The 26,496-nt window shown below is 31.4% G+C and overlaps 1 protein-coding gene across 1 annotated transcript in view; it reads right to left on the reverse strand.

Annotated features, from left to right (window-relative positions):
• Positions 1-26,496, reverse strand: part of LOC145324158 (uncharacterized) — a 46,728-nt gene that overhangs the window by 7,171 nt on the left and 13,061 nt on the right. Inside the window, exons 12-16 of the mRNA XM_080166785.1 lie at positions 19,226-19,346; positions 16,972-17,245; positions 11,516-11,555; positions 10,848-10,952; positions 10,399-10,439 (exon numbers count right to left, since the gene is read on the reverse strand). Coding sequence (XP_080022911.1) covers positions 10,399-10,439; positions 10,848-10,952; positions 11,516-11,555; positions 16,972-17,245; positions 19,226-19,346 — 581 coding nt within the window. The remainder of the gene's footprint in view (positions 1-10,398; positions 10,440-10,847; positions 10,953-11,515; positions 11,556-16,971; positions 17,246-19,225; positions 19,347-26,496) is intronic.

Below are 26,496 nucleotides of genomic sequence, written 5' to 3' on the forward strand. Positions count from 1 at the left end.
TACTTCTGTAGGTAAAAAGTTTAGACACTACTAAATTGAAAAAAAACAATAAAAAAAGTTTTATAGCCAACGAATAAGATAAAGTGGTTACATAGTACCACTGTACATTACACTTCAACGTCCCCTCCCTACCTATATATCAAAATTCTTGTGCTTTTTTTGAGCAACTTTAAACCTTAGATTTAAATCCCAAACCCCTGCCCACCCTCCCTCACAGGACAGGGGCAAAATAATTACTAGTATTAAATAAAGCAATCTTAAATTTTCTCCTGATAACAAAACTCTAAAGTGATTTATTTTTCCCTATTGCATTAGTGTCCTGCATAGTTTTGCACAGTGAATATAATCACAGATGTCAAGCAACACTTATCAGTGCAATAAATCAAAATAAAACACTTGTCTTTAAAGTATATATTACTAATATTAATATCTATTATTAATATTAAAAATATTTTTTTAACAGCTTTTATGTGCGAATCTTTTCTCTAACATGTTTATAGATACGTTATTTCGTTTGATTATAAAGAAGCATGACAAAAAATATTGATCATTAAAAGATTATTTTACCTAATTAACAGTTTTAAGGACGTACGTTTGATAACACACTAACAACAAACCCATAGATTTCACGACCCTTGTCTAAAAGACCCAACTGTGCATAGTAATGGGTAACGACTGTTTTAGAGCAAGGCATTCCCCATACTTTTAATAGTAATATAATAATAGCAGTAGACCAACTTTAAGCGTCTTTAGTTATGACGTGGTTTGAGCCGAGATTCGAGCTCATTACCCTACAGTAGCGGGTTGAGAGATTTTTAAAAATCTGAATGAAAAATAATTAGTGCAATGTACTTTTTTTTTGTTGATAGCACCGATTATGTCCTAGGTCTGCATTTTTTCAGGGAGGGAGGGGACAATGGGCTGGATTTTTACATAGGAACCAAAGTCTTTTAATTACGTTTTCTTATTCGTTGGCCTTCCAACTTCGTGGACTTTTTTTTTGAATTTTTATTGGTTTGTTCAATTAGTTGAGTATCAAAACGGATAAACAACTAATTGTAATCTACAGAAAGGGTAATTTTGTGGATCATCTTTGGGGTTGCCCATAAATTCATTGGTAATTGTCTTATCCCTTTAGATCCCTGGCATTTTTTGCCACCGCATGATATTTTAACAAATTTTCAAAGTCATGACTTTAACATCACATTTGACATTCATTCTGGCAAGGATAATAGTTGTTTATCAAATCGTATTTTAAACAGCTTTCCGCGGATATAAAAATATACAAATAGGAGATTAAAACCCGTTTTTAACCCAGAAATGGTGAAAAAAACTGGTTTTAATCTTATGACTGTACATTTTTATATTCGTAGAAATCAGGGTATAACACGATGCTATTCATAATTTCCAGTATGGCTGAGAACCGGTTCTAATCCACCGGAAATTAATCGATTTCGAAGCCATACTGGAAAACAAATTATTATACATTGTCTTATCTATTTATATCTCTGCTGCCTGCCTATTGATAGATTGTCAAAAATTAGCTATTAAAAGTGAAATTTCCTGATAAAATTTGAAATAGAAAGTTGTTGACAGTTTGGTCACCTTGAAATATCATTAAATTTTGCCATAATAAATTGTTGCTTTCCCTCAAACTTCCAATCAAACACCGAACACCTCCCCTATTCTTCCCTCCTTTAAAAAAAATTATTGAAAATTAGAGGGGATCAGATTTTCCCTAATCCTAGCCCTTCAGGTTGGGGCTTTAACCCTGCGGAGATAACCAGTACTCAATATAACCTAACCTAAACTGACCCCCTCCTCATTTTTAATTTATTAAAATGTACAGAAACTCCAAAAATAAGAATTGAGAAACATATAATCTAATGGAGAAGTTTGTTCTTATATATGTAGTGTAGCTCTATACCACCGCGTTTTCTGAGACTTAAAAATAAGGAGGAGGGGTTTTTCTGTGCTCGACTCGCACTTTGAGGAAAACTTTTACAAATTTACCTAAAATGTAAAATTCTAACAAACATTATTATTTTTGGAATAATAACAACAAGATATAAGTGCGTATATCCAATCAGTTTTGATTGATTACCCTTCAGAAAAAAAGTTAACAAAGAAATAATTTGTTGAAAAGTTGAAACAAGGAATAACATTCATGGTGGACTTTCCCTTCCGCGTATTATCACATTCGTGTCGTGTTTTAAATTTACAAAATTGTATAATCCTTGTATGAAAGTAACATGTTTATGTGTTTGTTTATCTATAATACAAAGTAGAACGATGTCTTTCCGTCTGTCCGTCTGTCTGTCCGTCTGAAGCTTAAGATCTCAGTAACCGCTGAACCGATTGGGCTCTACTTTTCAGGGATTATACCTACTGGTCCTCTGATGGTTTTAAGCTATTTTCTTTGGGGATGGGACACCCCCAACCCCCCCAAAAACAAAAAAAATCCCCACCCATTTTTTTTTATTGCAGAATATTTCCTTGGTCCTTTTTTTGCAGGAGATTTCCTTGGTCCTTTTACGAATTTCACCTTAATTTCTTCTTGATCACCTCTTTAGGCAAAGCCCTTAGAGTAAAGCAAAGGGGAAGGGGATTTTTTGGTTTGTAGGGACAGTATTATATGAAAGTGTGCGGAAATTATTGCACATAAACATTCATTTGTCAACATTTCAGGAACAAACTTCAATTCTTTAATTATTTTATTTAAAATAAAGTTTGAAATGTTTGACCTTAAGCCTCACCAGGGCTGCACTTATTCTCTGGGTGTTACAAAAATTATCAATAGGCAAAATTGCAAAGATAAATTACCTGAATGTACATAATTTTGAAGAAACTTAATTTAGAAAGTAATGTTTTCTTTTTTCTTGGTAACAGACTATTAGGAAAATTTGTATTATCTCATGATAATAATATATGATTTTTAACAAAAAATTAATCAAACCTTTCCCTTACGAAAATCTAAAAATTAAATATGTAAAATATTTTCATTGAAGTATGAATATTAGAACCGATACTGAAAAATCATGTATAGCATCGTATTACAGATAATTTTCCATGAAAAAAAAAAAAATAATAAAATAAATGTCACTTTATCTTATTAATTTTTATTTTAATATCCACGGGAAGCTGTCTATAATACTAAATAACTATTACACACCTAATTGTAATGAAAAAATAACCCTTTTCTGAGGATTTAGATTAATAAAGGTAAAATTTATTTTCTAATCTTAGTAATTGTTAAAACTTTTTTTTATCAAATAATGTATGGATTTATGGTATAGTGAAAGACATGAAATATACATTAGATAAACAAACAAGTAAATAAATAATGCTTTATATCCCAAACAATGGGTGTGCCACAAATTCCGCTAAATTAACTCAAAAAACACAAGATTATTACTTCAGCACTTTCCCCTTTTCAAAATTTTCTGAGGGATCTAAAGGGATACGACAATGGCCGATAAATTGATGAACATCCCCTATGATTATTCACAAATTTGCCTCCTCAATTATCAAACTTTGTCTTATTCAATTAGATCCCTTCTTATTTTGTATATTGCAAAATAGTAAGTGATAGCCCACCTGAACAATATGAAATACATACATACAAGATAAATAGAAAAAGAACTTTTTATCTATTTATCATAAAAGGAAAATGGAAGCAATAAAAAGCCTCTTTATCGAATGTCTTACTTAGGAGTCGAACATTCTGAAAAATAAATGATAACTCATGTTAATTTTTCTTGTTAATATAAAAATTTGTTTTATATATTTGCGCTTCGCTACTTATGGATACTAATGTTTTACAAAAAAATTCTTAAACTTTATTTTATCATTGTATCGTCACTATCCCCTTTAGAACTCACATATCCGCGCATGGATAAAACAGTGGCCGATAAATTGATGTACAATACATCCCCAATTATGACACACAAAATTACCCTTTCCGTGGATTACAATTAATGATTGAAACACTCAACTTAATAAACCAACAAATCAAATTTTGTTAAAAGTCCCAAAAGTTGTTAAGCCAAGAAATAAGAAAACGTTCGTATAAAACTTTGGGGACTGGTGCAATAAACAGCCAATGTCCCCTCCTTCCCAGCATACCCGCCAACATGCACATAACACACCCACTGACCCACCAAAACACCCACAGACCCACCCAAACACCCACAGACACACCCACAATCCTGTAGATATTTGTAAATACCTGAATTTTAACAAAATGCAGCTCAATATAGATACACAATGGATGTATTATTACTTGGATCTTACACCAGATTTTCATGTTCTATAATAAAGTGAACTCTGTAGCGGGCTAATATAACGATCTCTCAAATCCCCGTCCTTTACTAAATTCCCTCCCCTCCTACTGGATAAAAAGCCCGACCAATAAAAGCAAGGGGAAATTACAACCTAAATTGACGTCAATTTTTCTCCTGTCATAATATCCACGTATTTTCTTCATCCATTATAGATACACACATCAACTTTCAAGGTCATAATGTTCAGATTAGATTTGTCAACAAGGATAATTTCCAATAATTGAAAAGATTGCATAATTGAAAATGTACAATTATACAATTTTGTTACTAAGCTAAAAATTTCTAGTTTATTTTGCTCTTTTTTCATCCCCATCCACTTAACAATATTTTTACTGACGAACTTTACCCTTAAAAAAAGTGCAATTTTATTTCATTTACATTTTCGCGGGTAATTTCTATTAAACTCAGAACCAGTTTTGATCCAGCAAAAATTACGCGGGGCAGAATGGAAGTGCGGTTTTACATAGTAATTTTCATTGTTTCTAAATTCAAGCATAATCAGTACTGCACAAATCTTTGAAAATAATCTAGTCGACCAAAGAGCATAGTTGAAATATCAAATAAGATTTACGGCATATTACATCAAAACAGCTGAGTAAAAGTTTTAGGAAGTAGAGCTTCTCTATAGATAATTGTAATTTACAGGGCATGTCTCATTTTGAAGCCCCCCTTGAACCAAAATCAATAGGGTGTAATACATACAGCCAACAAAAGCAGTGTAATTTTTTGTTAGGGGGTAAATACACCTCCTTACGTAATCATAAAAAGAGAAATAAGGCTCCAAGCTAACTTTTTTTACACAACCCCCTAAATTTTAGTGGGTATTACCTCAACTCCACATCCCTAATTGACTGTTTCAGGGGTGTTTCAGCAGGGTGTAGATTCCCCCCCCCCCTCAAGGGGAGTGTAAAGGGTGTACACTCCTACATCCCCATTATGCACGCCTCTGAATACAAGTAATAGCTAAAAGGGTTTAATCTATGAATCCTAATGCAAAAGAAAAATAGTGTAAGTGCAAATTTTAGAAAGAAATATTTAAATTGTTTAGAATTTGTAGATCAAAGAGTGAAGATAAAAAGTTCAGCCACTGCTATGCAATTACTATTTTTTATAAAGTTAATTCCCTTATACATGCAAGCAGGGATCTTAAGGGATAAGACAATGGCCAATAAATCGATGTACATCTCTTATGATTATTCACAAAATTACCCCTTCTGTAGATTACAATTGTGGTCGAAACGTTTGGACACTGTAAGGGACCAACAAAATTTAATTAAAAGTTCCAAAAGTTGTTAAGCCAACGAATAAGGAAACGTTTTTATAAAACTATGGAGACTAGTGTAATATACAGCCCAATGTCCCCTCCCTTCCTGGCATGCAAGCATATGTAGTACAAGGTAGTAAAAATGGTGTTAATCCCCAAAATCATGTTTCTTATGCGTAAACAAAAAAACAAGGATGCAACTATACATAAATATAATTTTTTTACAATAATAAGTTAAAAAGGCACATTAGAAATAAAATATATAAAAATTAGTTAAAAAACCTGTTAGAAAATAATTTAATTATGAAGAAAAAAATAATTTTCATGCTCATATGACTGGAATCAAATGCTACTGGGATTGAAACACATTTTTCCTAATAGACATATTATTACTTGGATGCTGCATCAGTTTTTCATGTACTATAAATATATGAGTGATGCACACAGCTGGCTAAAATAACGATACCCACCATCCACTCCCTCTACCCCATTCCTTCCCCTTCTATTAATTAGGTATATGTTAGCAAACTAAATTGACGACAAATTTCCCCTGTCAATATATCCACGTATATCCTAAATCTATTTTAGTTGTTTAAAAGCTCAAAAATTATTAGGGAATCTAAGCTCTGTAGAAATATCTGCGAGTTAAAAAAATCCCCCAAGGGGAAGATATCAAAGGTAATGTTGCTATGCTAAAGCAAACATTCAGATGCGTTCACAGGAATTTTTTAGGGAGGTGCGTTTAGCTTACTAAATGTGTACTGTACACACTCCTAAAAAATAAAAATCGGCTGTATAACTTTCAGGAGGAAGACAAGATGGTAATCGTAATAAGAATAAAATAAAATTGGAATGGAGATGGGTTAGGGGATATTGATACACCTCCTACTATTTTCTAAGAGGTGTGATTAATAAGCCTCCTTGATATTGACAAAGGTGTGTCAACATCCCCCTTGCACGCCCCTGAAAAATATATATAGGCCTAATAATGACAACACGCGTTGTACCCAGGGAAGGGGAGGAGATATTGGGCTGCTTATTACACTTAGTTCCCAAAGTCTTATAAGAATATTTTCTTATTCGTTGGCTTAACAACCTTGCGGATTTTTATTGAATTTTGATTATTTAATTCATTAAGTGTCCAAACTGATTGTAATCTACATAAAGGGTTATTTTGTATATTATCATTTGGGATGTACAACAATTTATCAGTCACTGTCATATCCCTTTAGATCCCTGCGTTGTAGGAATAACACATGAAAGGAGGCACTGAAAGATAGGATAGATAACGATAACATAATTTATAAAGCAAATATTTTCTATAACAAGGGTTTGTACGTCTCAGGAAATAAGAAAAAGTAAATTCGTTCTATTGACGTCAGTAAATATCCTATACTATATCCTATCTCTTTTCTAGGGGGTTTCTTTTTCTTTCCAACTACTATGACGTTAATAGAATAGGTAGGCCAAAAGCTGTCCCCATTTTCTTAGGGCACAAATTTCTAAACACAGCTACTGCATATATTTAGGACATACAAGAAATTGTCAGAACGTATTATTACTTGACTAGGTTGATTGATTTGCTACGATTTAATAGCAAAACTTTTATTTAATTTCCTATATAATGAATCTATAACAAAATATACAAGTAGCAACGTTTGATAGGTATCCTCCCCCAAAATAGTATTAAACATTCCCTAGACCTATAAGAAGCTTTACTGTAAAGAAGAACCCTATCGGCTCAGCGTTTAGCGAGATCCTTTGCTACAAAAAGAAAGATGGACGTCTTGTTACAAGGATAGGTTATCGAAATTTCATCAAATTTGGCTTTAGTGCTAGCTTTATTAGATTTATTTATTCTGTAAAGTGTAAAATATATTAAAGAAAAAATATATTTTTTAACACAATATATTGAGAAAAACATGGTAAAAATATTTGATATTGTTTTTGTAAAAAGAAAAAAAGTACTTATTACGGCCATGAACTAATGGATCTAAAGGGATAAGACAATGACTGATAAATTGATGTTAATACACAAAATTACCCCTTCTGTAATATTAAAATTAGTGGCTGAAACGTTTAGACGCTCAACCTAATAAACCAACCAATCAAAATTCATCAACTGTCCCCAATGTTGTAAAGCCAATGAATAAAAACGTTATCATAAAACGTTGGGGACTAGTGTAATATACATCTCATTGTTTTTCCTCTCTCTGATCTCGGCCATGAACTACACATAATATTTTCATTGCTTTCTATTAAATCCCGAGCTTCATATAAATTAAATTATAAATCTAAGAAAATAATCTTTAAAAACAAGGATGACAATATTCATGAGTAGTGCATCTCTTAAATATAAACAATCAAATTATAAGCTTATCTTATATAAGAACAGCCAGACAGACGGACAGACAAAGTGAGGTATAGAATAGATTAATTTCCATTCTGCTATATTATAAACGGATGAATAAAGTTAGTTTTAGAGTTGATGCTAATTGGCAATGCACATCTTTCAGTCATCTATCGTTAATGACAGCCATAGCAGACGGACAGAAAGTGACTCAAAGGCTAAATAATTACCATGGGGATTTTCCTTAATAGAAGGAAAGACCGACAGACCAAGTAAATTATATTTACTAAATGCTCATTGGTATAGGGTATCAGGAATATGGTATAACCAACAAGTGATTTAATTCTAAAATAATATTTGGGGGGCAAATGGAGAGGTCGTCAATTTTACGATTCGTTGCCCCCCAACGACAGCTGAAAAACACGTATATTTTCCGAATTAGTTTTGCTATTGGTATGAGCTTATAGGGTATCCTCAATGCTCTACCTTAGATAGCAGCCGAGAGAATCACATTTCTCCCTGGGCTTTACAGACTAAAAAAACTGATGGACGGATACACAGCACAGACGAAGTGAATTATTGAGTAGCTTCGTCACTAAAAATGTTAGTGCACACAATTTCCTGTATGTGCATTTATCTCTGTCATTTTAAACAGAGCACAGCTACTCTAATTCTAATTGATGAGCTTACTTATTTGAGCGAAAATAATACACAAATAAACTTAATACATCTTTTTTTTTAGACTAGCAGCTCAGAAGAAGAGGCTGTTTATTACACTAGTCTCCAAAGTTATATAATAACGTTTTCTCATTTGTTGGCTAAACCACTTTGGGAACTTTTGCAGAATTTTGATTGGTTGGTTTATTAAGTTTCAACTACTAATCTTAATTTTCAGAAGGGGTAGTTTTTCATCAATTTATCGGCCATTTCTCATACCTTTAGACCCCAGATACTTACCTAGCGACCACGTTTGAGGTGGGATAAATTTTATTTTTTAAAATAAAGACAAAAAGTTAGAGGATAATTTTTTGACATAATCTGATTCTTATATAATAGCTGGTTCAATAGATGCACTAGTTTGAATGTATGACATCCTTGTTTTGTATTCTTTCGGAAATAAACTTAATCTAGAGATGTATGTTTGAATACTGTAAAAAATATTTTAGAATACACACATTGTTTCGTTTAATGTACATTTGGACCACAAACAATTTACATGAAGGTACCCCGTAGAAAGAGTTAATGAGCCCCGGAGAAGTTTTAAAAAACTTCTAAAAAATATCATAAATTGGAGGGGGAAGGGGGTTTTTGGGTTTTCGTTGATCCAGAAATAGGTTTACATCTTTAAATTTAGTCTGAAAGGCATATAACCTTATAATATTAAAATAAAAACCCTGTAACAAATTTGAAAATTTTTAACGCTTTTGAACTGCAAGCTACATTTAAATTTTAGATTTTAAAAAGAGAGTAGCTGCTCTATGATTTTATTTGGTTGTACGTTCCTACGTATATCTATCCACTCAGGGATCTAAAGGGATAAATGACCGATAAATTTATGTAATTCCCAATGATAATACACACAATTACCCCTGTTTTAGAATTACAATTAGTGTTTGAAACGTTTGGACACTCAACTTAATAATCCAACCAATCAAAATTTAATAATAGTTATTTCGGCACCTCGGGCTAAAAAAACTGGTTTTACTCTTATGATTGTACATTTTTATATTCGTAGAAAGCTGGATATAATACGATGCTAGACATAGTTTTTTCGTATGGATTAGAACCGGTTCCTATACACCGGATTCGAACGAATACGAGAAAAGTTGTTAAGCCATCGAATAAGAAAACTTTATTATAAAACTTTGGAACTAGTGTAATAAACAGCCCAATACCCCCTCCCTCCTGGTAAATACCGAGGTCCTTTAGGATTAATTTTGCTTTTTGTATTATTTTTATACTAAAATTTATTTTTTACGAAACAAAGAATAAAAATAATTGTTTTTAAGAACATTTCCTTAAACAAATAAACACTCATGTCTACTCTTAATAGACTTCCTAGCTAAATAATTGTTTTTAAACTTTGTAAGTGGCGAAGCTACTCTATAGAAAAGTTTTGTCGCCTCGCAGCTATTTGCAGCTTTTTTTCTAGATTTTCTTTGCATACTTATAGATATTACCAGTATGGCATCGAAACCGATTAATATCCACTGGATTAGAACCGGTTCCCAGCCATAATGAAAACTCATGTTTAGCCTCGTATTACAAACAATTTTCCATGAAACTCATTAAAACTCTAAAAACTCTCTAAATTCTCGTGAGCCTTCGGCCCCTCGGGGCTAACAAAAGGGATTTTAATCTTATAATTTTTCATTTTATTTCCGCGGAAAGTTGTCTATAATATGATGCGATAAAAACTATTCTAAAATCATGTTACTTTCCTGTATTTGAATATTATGCTTCTCTGAAAACTGGCCTTCACCTAATTTAACATAAGTTTGATATAATTAATAATTCACTATTCATTAGCGGCTGTGCCCCTAGAGGCCCATAGGAAATCTTTTTAAAAATAGTGAAAAAGTGCCATCTCTCTTTGGAGGGTGGAGTTAGTCAAGGAGTTAGTGTGATATTAGAATGGTAGGAGATGGGGCCTTTTTTTTCAATTAATATGTTTTGGAAGAGTGACCCACCTCCATCAAATTAGACTAAAAAACACTCTGAGACCAACATGAAGATTCCTTTTCCTTCACAAAGTCTAGCAATTATAATTACTTTTAGTGCAGAAAATAATAAACAGACAGATTTCCATCAAATCATGGTATTGGGTATTGGTAAATAAACCCGATCATTTAAACATTATTTAAATATATTTCTAAATATAATTTGTTACCTTTATATAGAGGGCTCAGCGGTGGAGGGCTGCTGTTTAAAATAGAATTTGGGCTCCAGAAAGGGGCTGCATCATCTGAAGGGTTTGGAGACCAAGCAGCGTCTTCTGCAACACAATACACAGACGATTAGGTACAAAAACAAAAAAGCTTCTACCTGTGTAAAAGTCAATATCAGCGTAACATACAGATTTGCTGAATCTAAAATCTACAGAACACTTGCTGTGCTTTAAAGTTTAGGGATCTTAAGGGACAAGAAAATGTTTAATAATTAAATAAACTTCCCCTATGTTGATAAACTAAATTAAACCTTCTGTAGATTCAATCATTGGTTGGAAAGTTTGGATTTCATTCAACAAATTTACTCAAAGTTACCCAACAATAGAAAAAAAACTTTGGGTACCAATGTAATTATCTATCCAATGTCCCCTCCCTGTCTGGTTAAAACTAGAAGGTATATAATATTTCATGATTTAATCTTAATTACTTACAGACCCAGAATGACAAAACAAATTGCCTGTTTATTAACTATCATGTTTGACCAGGGACAAGGGTCCAGGATTCTGACAAACATTCCCCCCTCTTAAATCTAACCCTAAACTTTAAGAAACATTGGCATGAGTTCTTGGGCTGTTTGAGGCTATTTAGAGGAAGTAAAATAAAGTATTACCTATAGATATAGAATCTAATTCATCACCAAGCGATCTGGTCTAAAAACAAAACAAAATTATTAATATCTTCAAAAAAATGAAAAATTGAAAAATGTAACTATAGGAACTAAATTCTCAAGATTAAAATGTTTGATAGATTTTGCTTTAAACTTAAAACAGCTTAATCAACTTTTCTCTCTCTCTTTTTGTGTTAATATTCTTTATTTCTCTACCAAATTTTATATGCATTGATTGGTTTAATTTATAGTTGAAGAATAATATTCATATTGTGTATTTGTAAAGAAAGAAACCCACGGATTTTTTTTCATGCTGGAGTAAAGCTTTCCGCAGATATTAAATGAAGGGCCAAAGGACTGGGCTAACATAACTGGTAAAATTTTTTAGATTTTTATTTTAATATTCGTGGTAATTTGTCTGTAATTCATTGCTGTACATGACTTTTCAAAATAGCTGAGAACAGGTTATAATACAGAGGATATTAATCTGTTTCATAGCCCTACTGGAAACTAGATTATATACATGCAAAGATGAATAAAATAACACTTAATTTTTTTTTTCTTCAAAAGGCAAAGTAATTACATTTTCAGGTTTTTGAATTCAATGGTGGTGAAATTGGTGGGTCGTCCATTGATGTATATTTAGTGTAATAATTTTTGACAAATGTAATAAAAGCTTGGATATAAATAGCATTGCTGTTCATACAAAGCAGCAGTAAATATTAGAAATAATATAATTAGGAAATTTAGACAGTTGGATAAAAAATATGAACATATATAGACTGATATCCTTATAATAAAGTAACAGGATTTCTGTGTGTCTGTCTGTACCGAAGGATCTTACTTGCCGCTGTACCGATATGAATCTCCTTTACAGGGTAGCTTTTCTTAGGTCCTGGGAAGGTATTTAACTACTTTATAAAAAGGGAACCACCAACCTCCCAAAAAAGAAAAAAATTACCCCCCCCCCCTCCAATATCCATCCCCCACAATTTTTTTTAACTTTTTCTTATTATATATAATTATTTTTAAGTCTTAACTAAGTTACCTAGAATTGAAAAAGCGATTACATTTTGATAAATATATGATATGCGAGAAAAAATCTTTGCTATTGAATTTTTGCGGCTTTGTACAAATTCTTTATAGTGCTTGAGTATTGTGATGCAAATATTGTCTGATTAGATTACTACATTGCAAATTTATTGTATATCAGGGATCTCTAGGAATAAGTCAATGGAGATAAATTGATATGATCATAAACAAATCACCGCTTCTGTAGATTAATATTATTGGTTAAAAAGTTTGGAACCGGCTAATCTAAAGTACCCAAAGTTTTTGAGCCAACGTATAAGATACCCATGAAATTTACAGTTCGATTTCCCCTCGATGTCTAACAGTACAGATAAGAATAGCGTTATATACTCCTTGCCGTGTGAATATTGTCTATAATGAAAATAAAATATTGGGTGCTTAAAATTATATCGAGGATTAGAACATCCATAAGTCTCGAAGCTCAAAAATTATGAATGGATATCTGAAAAAACACTATAGAGCAGAATCGAAAAAAATCCCGAAAACCTAAAAATCTAGGATTCGATCTAGCACCCCAATTATTGAACAAATCTTGTTGAAATATGTGGAATGTGAAATTGTTTAATCCCTAAAAATTCCAGCTGTATATCTTAAATAAGAGCCGAGAAAATCACGTTTCCCTCATAGCGTTACCGACGGATTGACAGACAAAGTGAATCATAGCGTAGCTTCGCTACTAAAAATAAGAAGGGGGGTGGGGGAGGTATAATCTACCATCCACAAAAGTACATAAACTAATTTAACTTTTCTAAAAATTAAACCAGTTACCAGTTAAACCAGAACTGTACAAACAGACAGACAACAATTGAAGACATCCTACTTTTTTTTGTGTTGAAAGTTAAAGATATTTATTTATACAATAGAAATAGAAGAATAGAAGCATATTCTGAACCCTTTTTTCGTCAAATCTAAGAAGGAACATTTCTAGCAGACAAAAGTATTGTTTACTTTCGACTCAAGCTGATGTGGATTCTTAAGAAATTATAGACTCGCTACTCGATAGTGAGGCAAAATTATTTTTGTGAAAAATCATCCAAAAGCACATTAAAAATCTACAAAAATTAAACAAAATCATATGTTAATAAAACTTTAGGATTTTACTTAATTTTTGTAAATTTTTTTATTCGATTTTGGAGGATTTTCCACAAAAATAATTTTGCCTCAGCAGCGAGTAGCCAGCCTAACTTTTTTTTTAAGAATCCACCTTGTTACTAAGCTTTCAAATTTAAACGAAATTTTTGGGCAATTAATTCTGATTCCGCAAAGCTTTCTACTAAGAAAATATAATGTTTACAGCTGACTTTTATGTATGTATGAAATGAAAAAAAACATGCCTTTGTAGCAAAATGTGTACACAATTTCAACCAATGAGATCCAATGTAAATTCCGATGCGATTCTCATATTGGCTCAATCAGACATTCCCTCTCTTTCTTAGTACCTTTATTATTTATACTTTGAGTTAGAACATTTTTTTAAAGTACACAATCATGAAAGAGCCATGATCTAATAATAAATGGGAGAGATAAAATCTGTATTGATAAGCAACTACAAAATATTTTTGCAATACACAATTTGCTTTGGCTTGTAAAAAATATTTTGTTTATTATTACAAATAATATAAATACTTAGGCACATTAGAAAAAGTCCACAAGAATATGAAATGGCTCATAAAAAGCTAGAGTCTTCTAGGGGTACTTGAGAAAGGGGTAGAGGAATTCGATAGCTCAATTATTACTTTAGATTAAAATTGAAAGAAAAACTCGCCCAAATTTTTAACAATTTTTTTTCTAGGGGCGAATTCTCTTGGTAGAGTAGTAACACTCTCCCCCAAAATAGTTATAAACCTTTCCAGGACCTATAAAAAGTTACCCTGTAAAGGAGAACCATTTCGGTTTAGCGGTTAGCGAGATCCTTCGGTACGGACAGACATACATACAAAGATCATGTTACTTTCAAGTATTCAGTATTTTAGAAAAAAGCTTCTTTTTTCATAAAGTTTGGTCCATATGTTATTTCAGGAATAATCATAAAGTATCTTAAACACTTTTTATAACCCAGGGTGGGATGGGACATTGGCCATTATATGATACTATTACCTAAAGTAAATTTGCACTAAATCTTGATTGGTTGGTTCAAGCTAGCAATATAACAATCATAATCTACAAAAGTGGTACTTTGTTTATCATCACTAAGGATGTACTTAATCATTTATCTTCCAATGGCTTATCCCTAAATATCTTTGCTTTAAACTGAAAATTTTGTATTAAATCCATATATAAGTAGAATTTACAAGTATGCTTAGCGATTGGATATATTGTTACTTGGATGTTACAACATATTTTCATGTTCTCTAAAAAAAGTAAAACTCGCAGCGGGCTAAAATAACGAAACCTCCCATCCAACCGAATTTACCCCACCCCTCCCCCTACTATATTAACGAGCTGATTAACAAATGAGTTCCATGTTAGCAACCTAAATTGACGACAATTACTTAACTGCCATAATATCCACGTATATCCATTGCTTTGCGCGCGCTCATAATTTTGATATTAATTCAGCATGAAAATTTAAGAAATAGCCATGACATCAAATTAAGCATGACTCACCAAAATGCTTAATGGGAAGGACAAGTAAGTTCATAATTAGCATAGTTATATATTTTGATTTGAAAATGACAATTAACAGTTATGCAGTATTTTTAAAAAATGATCTCAATTTTTTATATTAAATTTAAGTACAGATATAATTTTTATTCAGTGGCGTGCAGTGGGTTTTTGCAGGGGTGTGTGTCTTTTGACACTCCTCACCCTTAAAACAATATCAAGGGGGATGTGAGCTTTAGAAGGTGTAGTACAAACAAAGGAGGGGTGTATTTTTAGTGTCCGGGGGTGATACACCCCTCAAGTAGCGTCCACTAAGTCGTAAATTGAAGTGCGAAGTACGCAATTTTTTTAACATACTTATGTCATGCATACTTTGACTATAGAAAAATATTACTTTCTTGCCAAAAAATTGAAATTCAACATTTATAGTGTTTCTATTATAAGATTTTGTAAAGCTGTTGTTATGCTAGGCTAACAATCATTCAATAATTTAAATAATAAAACTAATGCCTAATAATGTATGCACTATTAATTCTTGAATAAATTTGGTACGCAAAACTGTTTAACAAACTTTTTTTTTTTTTTTTTTTTTTTTTGGGGGGGGGGGTAAAATGGCTCGCTTTTTTTTACCCCCCTTGAAATATTTTGGCAGGGGTAAATTTTTTTTACACCCCCGGGTTAAAATTTTTTGGGGGTAATTTAATAATGTAAAAAGATACCTACCTAATAATGAAATACTATTAAATGTTTGGAATGAAAAATGCGCGCGAAGCGCGCAAAATTTTTTTTGTTAGGGATTTTTTTATTTTAGGGGTGTATTCCCCCCCTCCCCCTTAATGGTTGGGGGTGAATACGGCACCCCAAAGGTAGGGGTAAATTTTAAATGGGGGGGGGGGGGGTAAAATGAAAATATTTTCCCTTATAATAGTTATAAACCATCCCTGGTGGTCCTGTGAAATTCACTGTAAAGGAAAACCATATCAGCTCAGCGGTTAGCGAGATTCTTCAGTACACACAGATAGACAGACAAACATCCTTTTACTGTTATATAATATCATATGATAATTGTTATCAGTTAAGCTAAATTATTTATCAATGTCTACAATCACGACCATGCATTGTTTATGCTGAACCTAAAGACATAAAAATCGTGACAAAAAACTACGAGTGCTGTCTTTAAGACAATTGTAGACATATGAAACGGAGATTATATAACAATCTTATTTTCTGTAGTTTGCCTTTAAAACAAACAAGACCGAAAACGGTCATAGGTTCTTGGGTGTGTAAATGACATATCATTAAAAATGAATAACACATTTACACACATATATATATATATGAGATTCAAAGACTACAATATTTGGTAAATGTTAAATAAAAGATGTATGTACAAAAATAATCTAATAAGGGCATATCCTCTAAAAGCGGCAAGCATCTATTCTGTTGGAATAAGGGAGTCAGTCAGTGAGAATAGCGAATACTTATAGAGATGCTATGTGTAAAAATATTCAGTCTAAGGGGCGTGCCCAGGGTTTTCCCATGGAGGTATATTTCTTAGGGAGCTTAAAAGGGGGAAGGAAATTTATAACTATTCTATCTAATAATAATTTAGGTGTTAAAACAACCCTTTCGCTCGCGCCTATGAATTGGTAAATAGGCAATAAATGATCTCACCCTAATAGTTTATAATTATGATTATTATGATTAATAAAGAATTTTCTCTTTTTAGGTAAGCTAAATCTAAAATAGTAAGTAGAACTAACCTCAGCATCCGAAGAAACAACAGTTTGAACAAGCCTAGCTCTCACCAATCCCTCACTCCCTGAATCCTCACTTATATCAATCTTTATACGACCATCAGATATGTCACTTCTGCGCTTTGATTGGTTGGAATTACCACCAATTGGGGTGCTACCAGTTTCTGATTGGTCACTGGATAAATCACGTGATTTATAATCGTCACTTGATTGGTCAGATTTGTTGTTGGCAGCTGTTATGTCGATTTTTAGTTTGGTTTCAGAGCCACTAGAATCTCTTCTGTTTTTAGATGTTTTTTTTAATTTTTGAAATAATGACACAAAAGTGATATTATAATATCCTTAACCAGTATTGCTCAAAATCCAAATAATTTCTACTAGATCAAAACCGGTTCTTAGCCATGCCGAATAAAAAATACCGAACCTCTATAAGAATTTGTGAGAAATTAAAGACTATGCATTGGCAAATGAAAAGTTAAATCTTTTATAAAAAGTCACTAGAGAAACATAAAAACGATATTAGTACAAAATAGTTCAGAATAAAAAGAAGATAATTATGGATAACTTGAATAATTAAATCAGAATGATAAATGTATTGTATATAGATGTATAACCCAGACAACTACCAGTACCTGGTTCCAGTGGTCGGGACCCTTTTCTTCTGCTAGCAAATTGCTTTCTGATCTTCTGAGCGACTTGACTGTGTTAATATTTCCAATGCTAATGGCTGGTATTTATAGACCCAATTGAAAGTCGGCACAGGGTCCACACCACACCATGTTAAAATACATCTATTTAACCTCTGCACCCTCTATTATTTCAATTTTATATCCGAATCTTAGGAAGCCAAGAAAATGTTGTTTAGTATCATAATCTCATTAAAATATCTCAATATTTTATGAACAAGAAGAACAGCATCCAAAGTGGGCGAAAAGTCAATACAAGTAAAATATCTTAACCTTGACCTATTATTTACTTAGAATAATTTGATAAAATGATTACCTTGTACAAATAGGCCTTATACCATGATTATATGATTGTTTGATATGTAAGATCTAGCAAGCAGCATATTTTTAATTAACACAAAATAAGTGTCAAAAATCAATGCAATATTATATCTACATTCAATGCAAATATAAAGTTTACAACAAATCAATTACCTTTCAACTTTTCTAAGATAAATTTGTTTAGTTATAGTATATTTACAATTTGATTTATGCCTTAAGATAAGTTTTATTATTATTTAGATATTTGTATGTAAAATAACATTTAAAATAATTAACAAAAAGTATTTTGCTATTTCAAACAAGGAAAAGCATGAACACAGTAATAGTGTCTGACTGATTATGACGTAACAAAAAAAAATTAGCCAATGAGAGGACGCTATTGACCAATGGTAAAATTTATAGTGGCCTCTTATTGGCTTTTTTTTTTGTTACGTCATAATCAGTCAGACACTATTACTTTGTTCAAAAGCATCCATAATTATGAAAAATAAAATATTATAAATGATATACATATTTAGACCACCAAATAAAATGATTTTTTTCCCACTAAGCCTTAGACGATAGACAGTCGGACAGTCGAATATATAGAGTAGATGCTCAATGGAAAAGCTGATCATGACAAGAAAAATTAGTTTCTTATACGTTTTAGCATTACCGACGGACCAAATTAGTTATAGATTGGATGCTATTTGGACAGAAGAATCTTTATAAAAATCATCTGTATAAATTTTATATTGAAATCATACAAAGTTATAGAGTAGCTTTGCTAATGAAAATACAAGATAAAATCAAACAAATTTGGTTTAATAATAATTTCAACAAAAGTACAAGTATTGCATTAGTTTTGGGGCGGTGACGAGTTAAGAAAAAAATATTTGCACTCAAAATTAACTACTTATTATTTTTTAGGTAATAAATAGCTGTGTTATTTCTGTGTGGTTTTGATTACATACGAAATTTTTTTTTGCCTTTTTTACGGCTCTTACTTCAATTCAGGCATACTTAAACCCGTTCGGTAGATTACAGGCACGGGTGCCGAGCTTTAGTCATTACTAAGTGGTCAATATAAATTGTCATTTATCAAAATTTCTCTTTACTATAATATTGATCTTTATCAAAGAATTTAAAATGCTTCTTGCAAAAGAAATGACATACTTACCAATAGAAATAATAAAGAAGCTAGTTTAATAATGAAAATAAACATTTTAACATAAAAAACCTTGTATAAAAAACCACTAAAAAGAACATCATTCCTGAGTATTTGTTGTTGTTTACTATTATTATTATCAGAATTGCAACTGCTGTTGTGCTGTTGTTGCTTGCCTCTGCTCTGTTCACTGACAACTGAAGCCACCGCCGTAGTTTCACCCATGTCTAGAGAGAGAGATGGAGATAGTGAGAGAGAGAGTTAGGGTTATGCAGATACATAGATAGATATTAGTTTTAGCAAAAACTTAAAAAGATGAATTGTTACGAAACTTTCAAAATATCCCAAATTTTTGTACTTTTTAGCATGTTATGATTTGAAATGTTAGATGTTACATCATTTTCAAACTTGATAAATCCTGTAATATTTAGGTACAGTTTATATTATACAGAGATTTTGTTCATCTTGTAATTGCGTTGTTACTCTACTCTATATACATTGATATTTCTTTTTATGGATGTTGTCATTCTTGTTTATCTCTATGTTTGAGAATACATATCTTTGACAAGCAGATATACTGTATATATAGATTCATAGAGAAATTCAGTAGAGAGAGGAAGGGAAAGGAGAAATGTATGAAAAATAGGGAAGCAAATAATATGATGTAATGAACATTAACAACATACCAGAGATCTAAAGGGATAACACAATGGCTGATAAATTAATGTACATCACTAATGATGATACACAAAATCCGTTTTGTAGATAACAATAAGTGGTTGAAACGTTTGGACACTTAACTAAATGAACTAATCAATCTAAATTCAATAGAAGTCCCCAAAGTTGATAAGCCAACGAATAAGAAAGACTTTGGGGACTAGAATAATAAACAGCCCAATGTCCCCTCCATCCCAGACAACATACACTAAAATAATTGCACTCAAGTATTTATTGCATAAAATCACTGATTTCTTCAGTTTAGCTTTTAATTATCTAATAGTCTTTAAGCATGATATAATCGTCATAAAGATACAAAACTTTATTTATAAACCTATAATATTAGAGTAATATTTTCTCATTGATACTTTGTTGAAATTCTGATTGGTTTGTACAAACAAACAGTGTCCTTACTTTTCCACCAATAATTTTTATTTACAGAAAAGTTATTTTGTTTCTCAAAATTTGAGGTATACATCAATTTATAGTCAATTGTCTTTTTTTAAGAACCCTTAAAATGCTTAAAAATAAAACACTTGAGCTTCGCTCTTATTAATATTGTCCTTTTTGTAAAGATTTATTCTGATTTTTTAGAAATTGTTATATTGGTAAAACAATTTTCAACTATGCATGTTTTTTTTCCACCTTTGCTTTTGACCTTAAAAAAAATGTAAAAGTCACAAGTTAAAAAGTTATTTTTGACTGCGGTTTATCTTACTGAAACTCATTTATCTTATTACAAATTTAACACACGAAGAAAAGATTATTCTTTTTTCAGAAACTTAAATTTTCTTTTTAAACATTACTAAAATAGAAAATAATCTTCTTTTCAAAATGTAATAAAAGTTTGATACAAATATTGGAAAAGTGATTTAATGAATAGGAAATCTATCTAGATTGATGTATTTAAAAGCAGGGAGGAAGGGACAATGGGCTGTTTATTGCACTAGTTCCCAAAGTTTTATAATAGAGTATTCTTATTTGTTTTCTTAACTGGGAAATATAGTGAATTCTGATTGGTTGGTTCATTATGTTCAAACGTTTTAACCACTAAATGTAGTCTACAGAAAGGGTAATTTTGTTCGACATCAATTGGAATGAACATCAATTTATCGGCCATTGTCTTATCCATTTAGTTCCCTGATTTAAAACTGATCTAAAATAGATTTATAGATTGTATTTATGATTAGAGAAAATCACAATATTGCATGATATGAAATGGAAATCAATTCATTTAAATACTTAAATCTTTGAAGACTCACTAAATATACAACTTGTGGCTACGCCCCTAGACGCCTCTAGGGGCAATTGAGAATAGGGGGGAGGGGGGGGGGGGTCCATCCTGTCTTAGATTTCAATTTTAAGAAGATGGTGGGAGTCATATTTCTTTAGGAAAGATTTCTCTTACTTTCCCTTTCCTAAAACAGTTACAAAATTATCTGGACCTATAAAAAGCTTTGCTGTAAAAGACAACCATAACGACACTATACACACACAAACAGATAGACAGACAGACAAAGACATCCTGTTACTTTTATTTTGGCATGTTTTTTTTATGCGCTTTTAGATATATTTATTTGTTTCTGCTTCATATTCTTTAACTGAACGTTTTCCTATTAATAGATTTTCCTAATTGAATCTTTCAGACTTAAAATATTTAATTCTATGTTTTGTAAAAGTTGTAACCTATTTTTTGAGGGTTGCATTTAATTTAAAGCAGACATTGAGAGGATAAGAAATTACTGTGCAATAATTTAATTAGGACAAAAGTACGCCTCTGGCCCTCTAAAAGCATGGCTTTATCACAGCAAAAATATTTTCGCAAATTATATTATTTTTTTACATATTTAGCAAAACAGAAACGTAAACATGACCAGTAGGAAAGCTTTTTGAACGAGAGGTTGCTAAACACTAAATAATTAATTTATTATTTATGAAATAGAATGATAGACATACAGATGGTTCCTACTACTGCTATGTCAGATGAGTGACATTGATAGACAGAGTAGGTGGGATACCTTGGCCCAACACAGGCACAGCTCATTACCATGCACAATTTGGACTTCCTTACAAAGGTCGTAAAATCAAAGAGTTGATTTTCTGGGTGTTTGGGTGTTTGGCTCCCCCTAGTTATTCTAGGTTGTTGGACCTGACGTAAAGGTGTCTTGAGCATCAGCATCTCACGTAAGGGAAGTAATAGGTAGATATATAGATAGATAGACAGAAAAAAAAGAGGTGTGATAAAAAAAAGCAAAATAAAGTAGCTTCGCTACTAAAAACAGTCTTTAGCTTGCTCAATTATTATCTTAAATAACAAGCAAAACACTTAAAAGTTTGCCACTTAAAAAAAAACTTGAAGAAGTAGCTGTTGGGTTATTTTTTAAATGTACAAACTTGGTTATTTTAAAAGTTATCATACATTTAAGTAAAACTGAATTGTAAATATTTTTGCCAATTTCACGCAAATACTTCAGCTATCCCTAACGACTGTCAGGGATCTAAAGGGATAAGACAATGTGCGGTTAATTTATGTAAGTCCCAATGATGATACACCATATACCCCTACTGAACTTGTGGTTGAAACGTATGGACACTCAACTTAATGAACCAACCAATCGAAATTAAACAAAAGTTGATGAGCCATTGAATAAGAATACGTTTTTATAAGACTTTGGTGACTATTCTAATTAACAGCTCAATGTCCAGGCCCAAACCTCCCTGTACTACTGTACTTTACTTCAATTAAGAGACTTAAAATTATTTGATATGCTTTGCTAAAGTTGCTATTACTATTCCACACATGTGTTTGAGTTGTAATGCGTGAACACCGGTTATTTTTAGGTGTGGTTCCCACCTTTATTATTCTTATTATTATTATGGGTCTTATAGTATGCTTACAAAACAGCTAATAATGTCCAGGGATCTAAAGGGATAAGACAATGGCCGATAAATTCATGTACATCCACAATTTTGATACACAAAACTACCCGTTGTAGATTAGGGTGGGTTCATATCGGAATTAGACAAAGCGGGGATATGCAACAGATAAAATTAACCTTAAAAACATTTCTGACCGAAAAAGAATTTTAAAAAATTGAGTTTTAGAACACTACCACTTAAAAATATAATTCATTACTTATTAGTATGCAAAGACGACATTCAAAATTTTTTTTGAATCAGAACTACGGCTTCATGGTGCTCCCTGGAAAGGCCTTGAGGAGCTGAATCAGGAACTTTTGTCCGTTTCAAAATATCTCGTTCCTAGCCTTAGAAAACACTAAAAAAACAAAAAATTTTAAGGTTTATTGAGAATTGTCCAATTTGTAGAGGTTTTTTAGATTTTCTCAGGCTAGGAACGAGATTTTTTGAAACGGACAAAAGTTCCTGACTCAGTTCCTCAAGGCATTTCCAGGGAGCACCATGAAGCCATAGTTCTGATTCAATAAATTTTTGACTCCCATTTACAAATAGCTATATAATTGAATGTCTGGTCGTCAGCGGTTTTAAGACTTAGGATAAATTTTAAATCATCCAGAGGTGTATTATATCTATATAAATTGAGTGCAGATCCCCGCTTTGGCCTCAGAAAAAAAATGTCCAAAATCGACCCACCCTATTGTAGATAACAATTAGAGGTTGAAATAACAATCACATATTAGAGTGATCTAAAGACACAAAACAATTAAAGGAAGATAAAATGATGGACATCCAATTCCTAAATAATGATTACCAAAATTATCCCATTTGTAGATTAAGATAATGTGTGAATGGCTTGTTACTGCTTATTTGAAACAACCTATACAATTCCCAAAGTTGTTAGTAAATAAACGAGGGAACAAGTATAAGAAACTTTGGGTACTAGTATAATTTACAGTCCAATGTCTCTATCCTCCTAGAGTTTCATCAATAATTTTATACAGTGGCAAAGCAGAATTAAGAAATTAATAAAATTGTTTAAATAATGTTAAGTATAATATTGCATAAAAATGGCATAGGTTGTACTACGTTTGTCAATGGCTAATTGTCAATTATTAGATATTTACAATACTGTATGAACACTAATATAGGCATGGTGGCCCAGTAGGTGAGAGAGGAAATATGAATGGAGACTTAAAAAAGGACACTTGACAACATGTTTTTAAATATATTTTTTTTATAAAAAAATAAATGTATTCTACAATATAAATGAGGACAAGAAATGAGTGGTCAAACTTATGAAAAACGGATTTATAGAAAGACAGACATAGATAAACCAGATGCTAAATAGTCAGAAATTTTATTGTAATTGATTGCATTATGTCTATGAATTATAAAGGTGCTTTCCCGCATAATCCCTATGGAGCACTAAAACCACCACCCCCTAATCATTTAAATAAACTGAAAATAAGGGAGAGAAGTTTTGTTTTTAATGTCTAAGATAGGAGTAGGACCAAAACATGGAGAATTAAACAAACAAAGAAAAAACTACCCCTCTCTCTCCTAATTTACAATAATCAAAATGAACAAACAGACTTTTTTTGGCAAAAAAAATAAAAATCAGAGTATCCTTTTAAACTTGGCGTTTGCAATACTTTTGGCACCTTTCTTATTTCTGGTTAATTCAACAATAATTTTAGGTCCAACATTCTTTATAACCAGACATTCTCAAATTAATTTGCAAATTTTAAAATAATTTATTGTTAACAATCTCTTTTATAAGTCATGCAAGTAATAAACAGTGCAGCTACTCTGTAATTCCTACTTAAAGCTTGTTAAAATCAGCCTATTTTGAATGACTATTAATCTTAAAACATTTGCCTTTTTCTGTTTTTATTATGCTTTTTCAACCAAGGAATCCAAAGGAGTAGAGGGGATGGATCCTATATAACCTACAGGCGAATTTTTTCTATATTGGGGGATTAAAAACACCTAACCTAATCATTTTGTCTCTGGCTAATTTCTATGCTTTAAACTAGCCCAAATCAACTCTCTATTATCGTTAATAGTTAATGCAAATTATTACATTAATAAAACAGAAAACTCTAACCTGAAAATCTCTTTTAAATCCTATGATATAAAGTAGTAGGTTTTTTTGTCCGTAGCTGAAGATTTCGATAACTACTGAACAGATTGAGTTCATCATTTTATGAAAGCTTCTTAAAATGGATGGTTTTAAGCCTTTTAATTTTTTACATCTAGGTTCAGTTTTAGGCTATTTTACTACTTTCTTTACTGTTTCTAATACTGAGCTCCTAGATGCTAGGAGCGCAGCCGCTAGTGCATTAATAAACAGATAATAATAATGACTTTACCAAGAAAAATCTATTCTAAAATCATTAAAATAATAAAGTACATTTAAAAGACTAAAAATAATTATAATAGCCTAGTTCAGAGAAACTTAAAAATATTTTGATTGACTTATTTAAAAATTAAATCAAATTGAATGCCCAAAAAAAGAATTAAATTCATTTCATAATAAAATATATCATTTGTGTTTAAACTTTAGATCATTTGATCTTGCCTTTTATAGAAAAGTTAAACCGCTGACAGAAACTTACATTACAAAAATAAATTTGCAGTACAGATAAATTGAAGTATATTATAAAAATAGTTACTTATTTTATATATGACACACCTTTAAAGTTCCATCTTGAATAGCAGCTAAGTAAATCCTATATCCCACATCTAGCTTTAAAGGCTGACAAACTTTGTTATTTAAAATATTAGATTTATATAAATTTACTGAAAAAAGTATTTGGAATTCATATACTAGTTTTTATACTTTTTTCATGTTTATTTTTTTATGAATAGTTTTAGAACACTTAAGCAATTTTGAAGTGCATGAATTGTTTAGTTTTTTTTTCATAGTTTCGCACTGTCATACTACTTTTAAAATTCAAAAGGCCTGAATCTATAGAAGTTTAGTTTTAAATTAGAAAAAGGCAATAAATTGAAATTTAACCGAATTAATGGTACAATGACATAGAAAGATAGAAATAAATATAAATAAATTTGTTTCTAAAAATAAAGGAATTATGACTTAAAATTGCAAAGTTATAAATTCATAGACAATAGATTTATTACCCCAGATATATTAAGAGACACAATAATCCGTCCAAAAGGAATTTATAGCAAACAAGGTTTTTTTTATTAGTCACATATGATTCATTCCAATAATACTTATCCTAAGAAATTCAACTGTACATATGTATATGGATATAATGAAAAAAAAACTACCCTTTCAAGATATGTACACGTTTTAACAAATAACATGGCCGGATTGTTCATATTCTATGTCCTTATTGGAACAAATTACTTATTAAGGATCTAGATGTACTATAATTTATTTCATATGCATACACAGACAATGCAGAGAGAGAGATAAGACAATGGGCTGTTTATTACACTAGCCCCCTAAGTCTTATAATAACGTTTCCTTATTCGTTCGCTTAACAACCTTGAGAACTTTTTTTTTGAATTTTAATTGTTTAGTTCATTTAATTGAGTGTCAACACGCTTCAATCACAAATTGTAATCTACAAAAGGGGTAATTTTGTGTATAATCATTGGGTATGTACATCCATTGTCGTATCCCTTTAGATCCCTGCAGACAATGAGTGACTTGACAGTGACTGTACTCACATAAATATTGGATCAGGTTTCACTCAGTATGAGGCAATC

Source organism: Acartia tonsa, chromosome 7 (genome assembly GCF_053477335.1).
Source record: "Acartia tonsa isolate MP-2025a chromosome 7, ASM5347733v1, whole genome shotgun sequence".
In the NCBI taxonomy this organism is placed as follows: Eukaryota; Metazoa; Arthropoda; class Copepoda; order Calanoida; family Acartiidae; genus Acartia; species Acartia tonsa.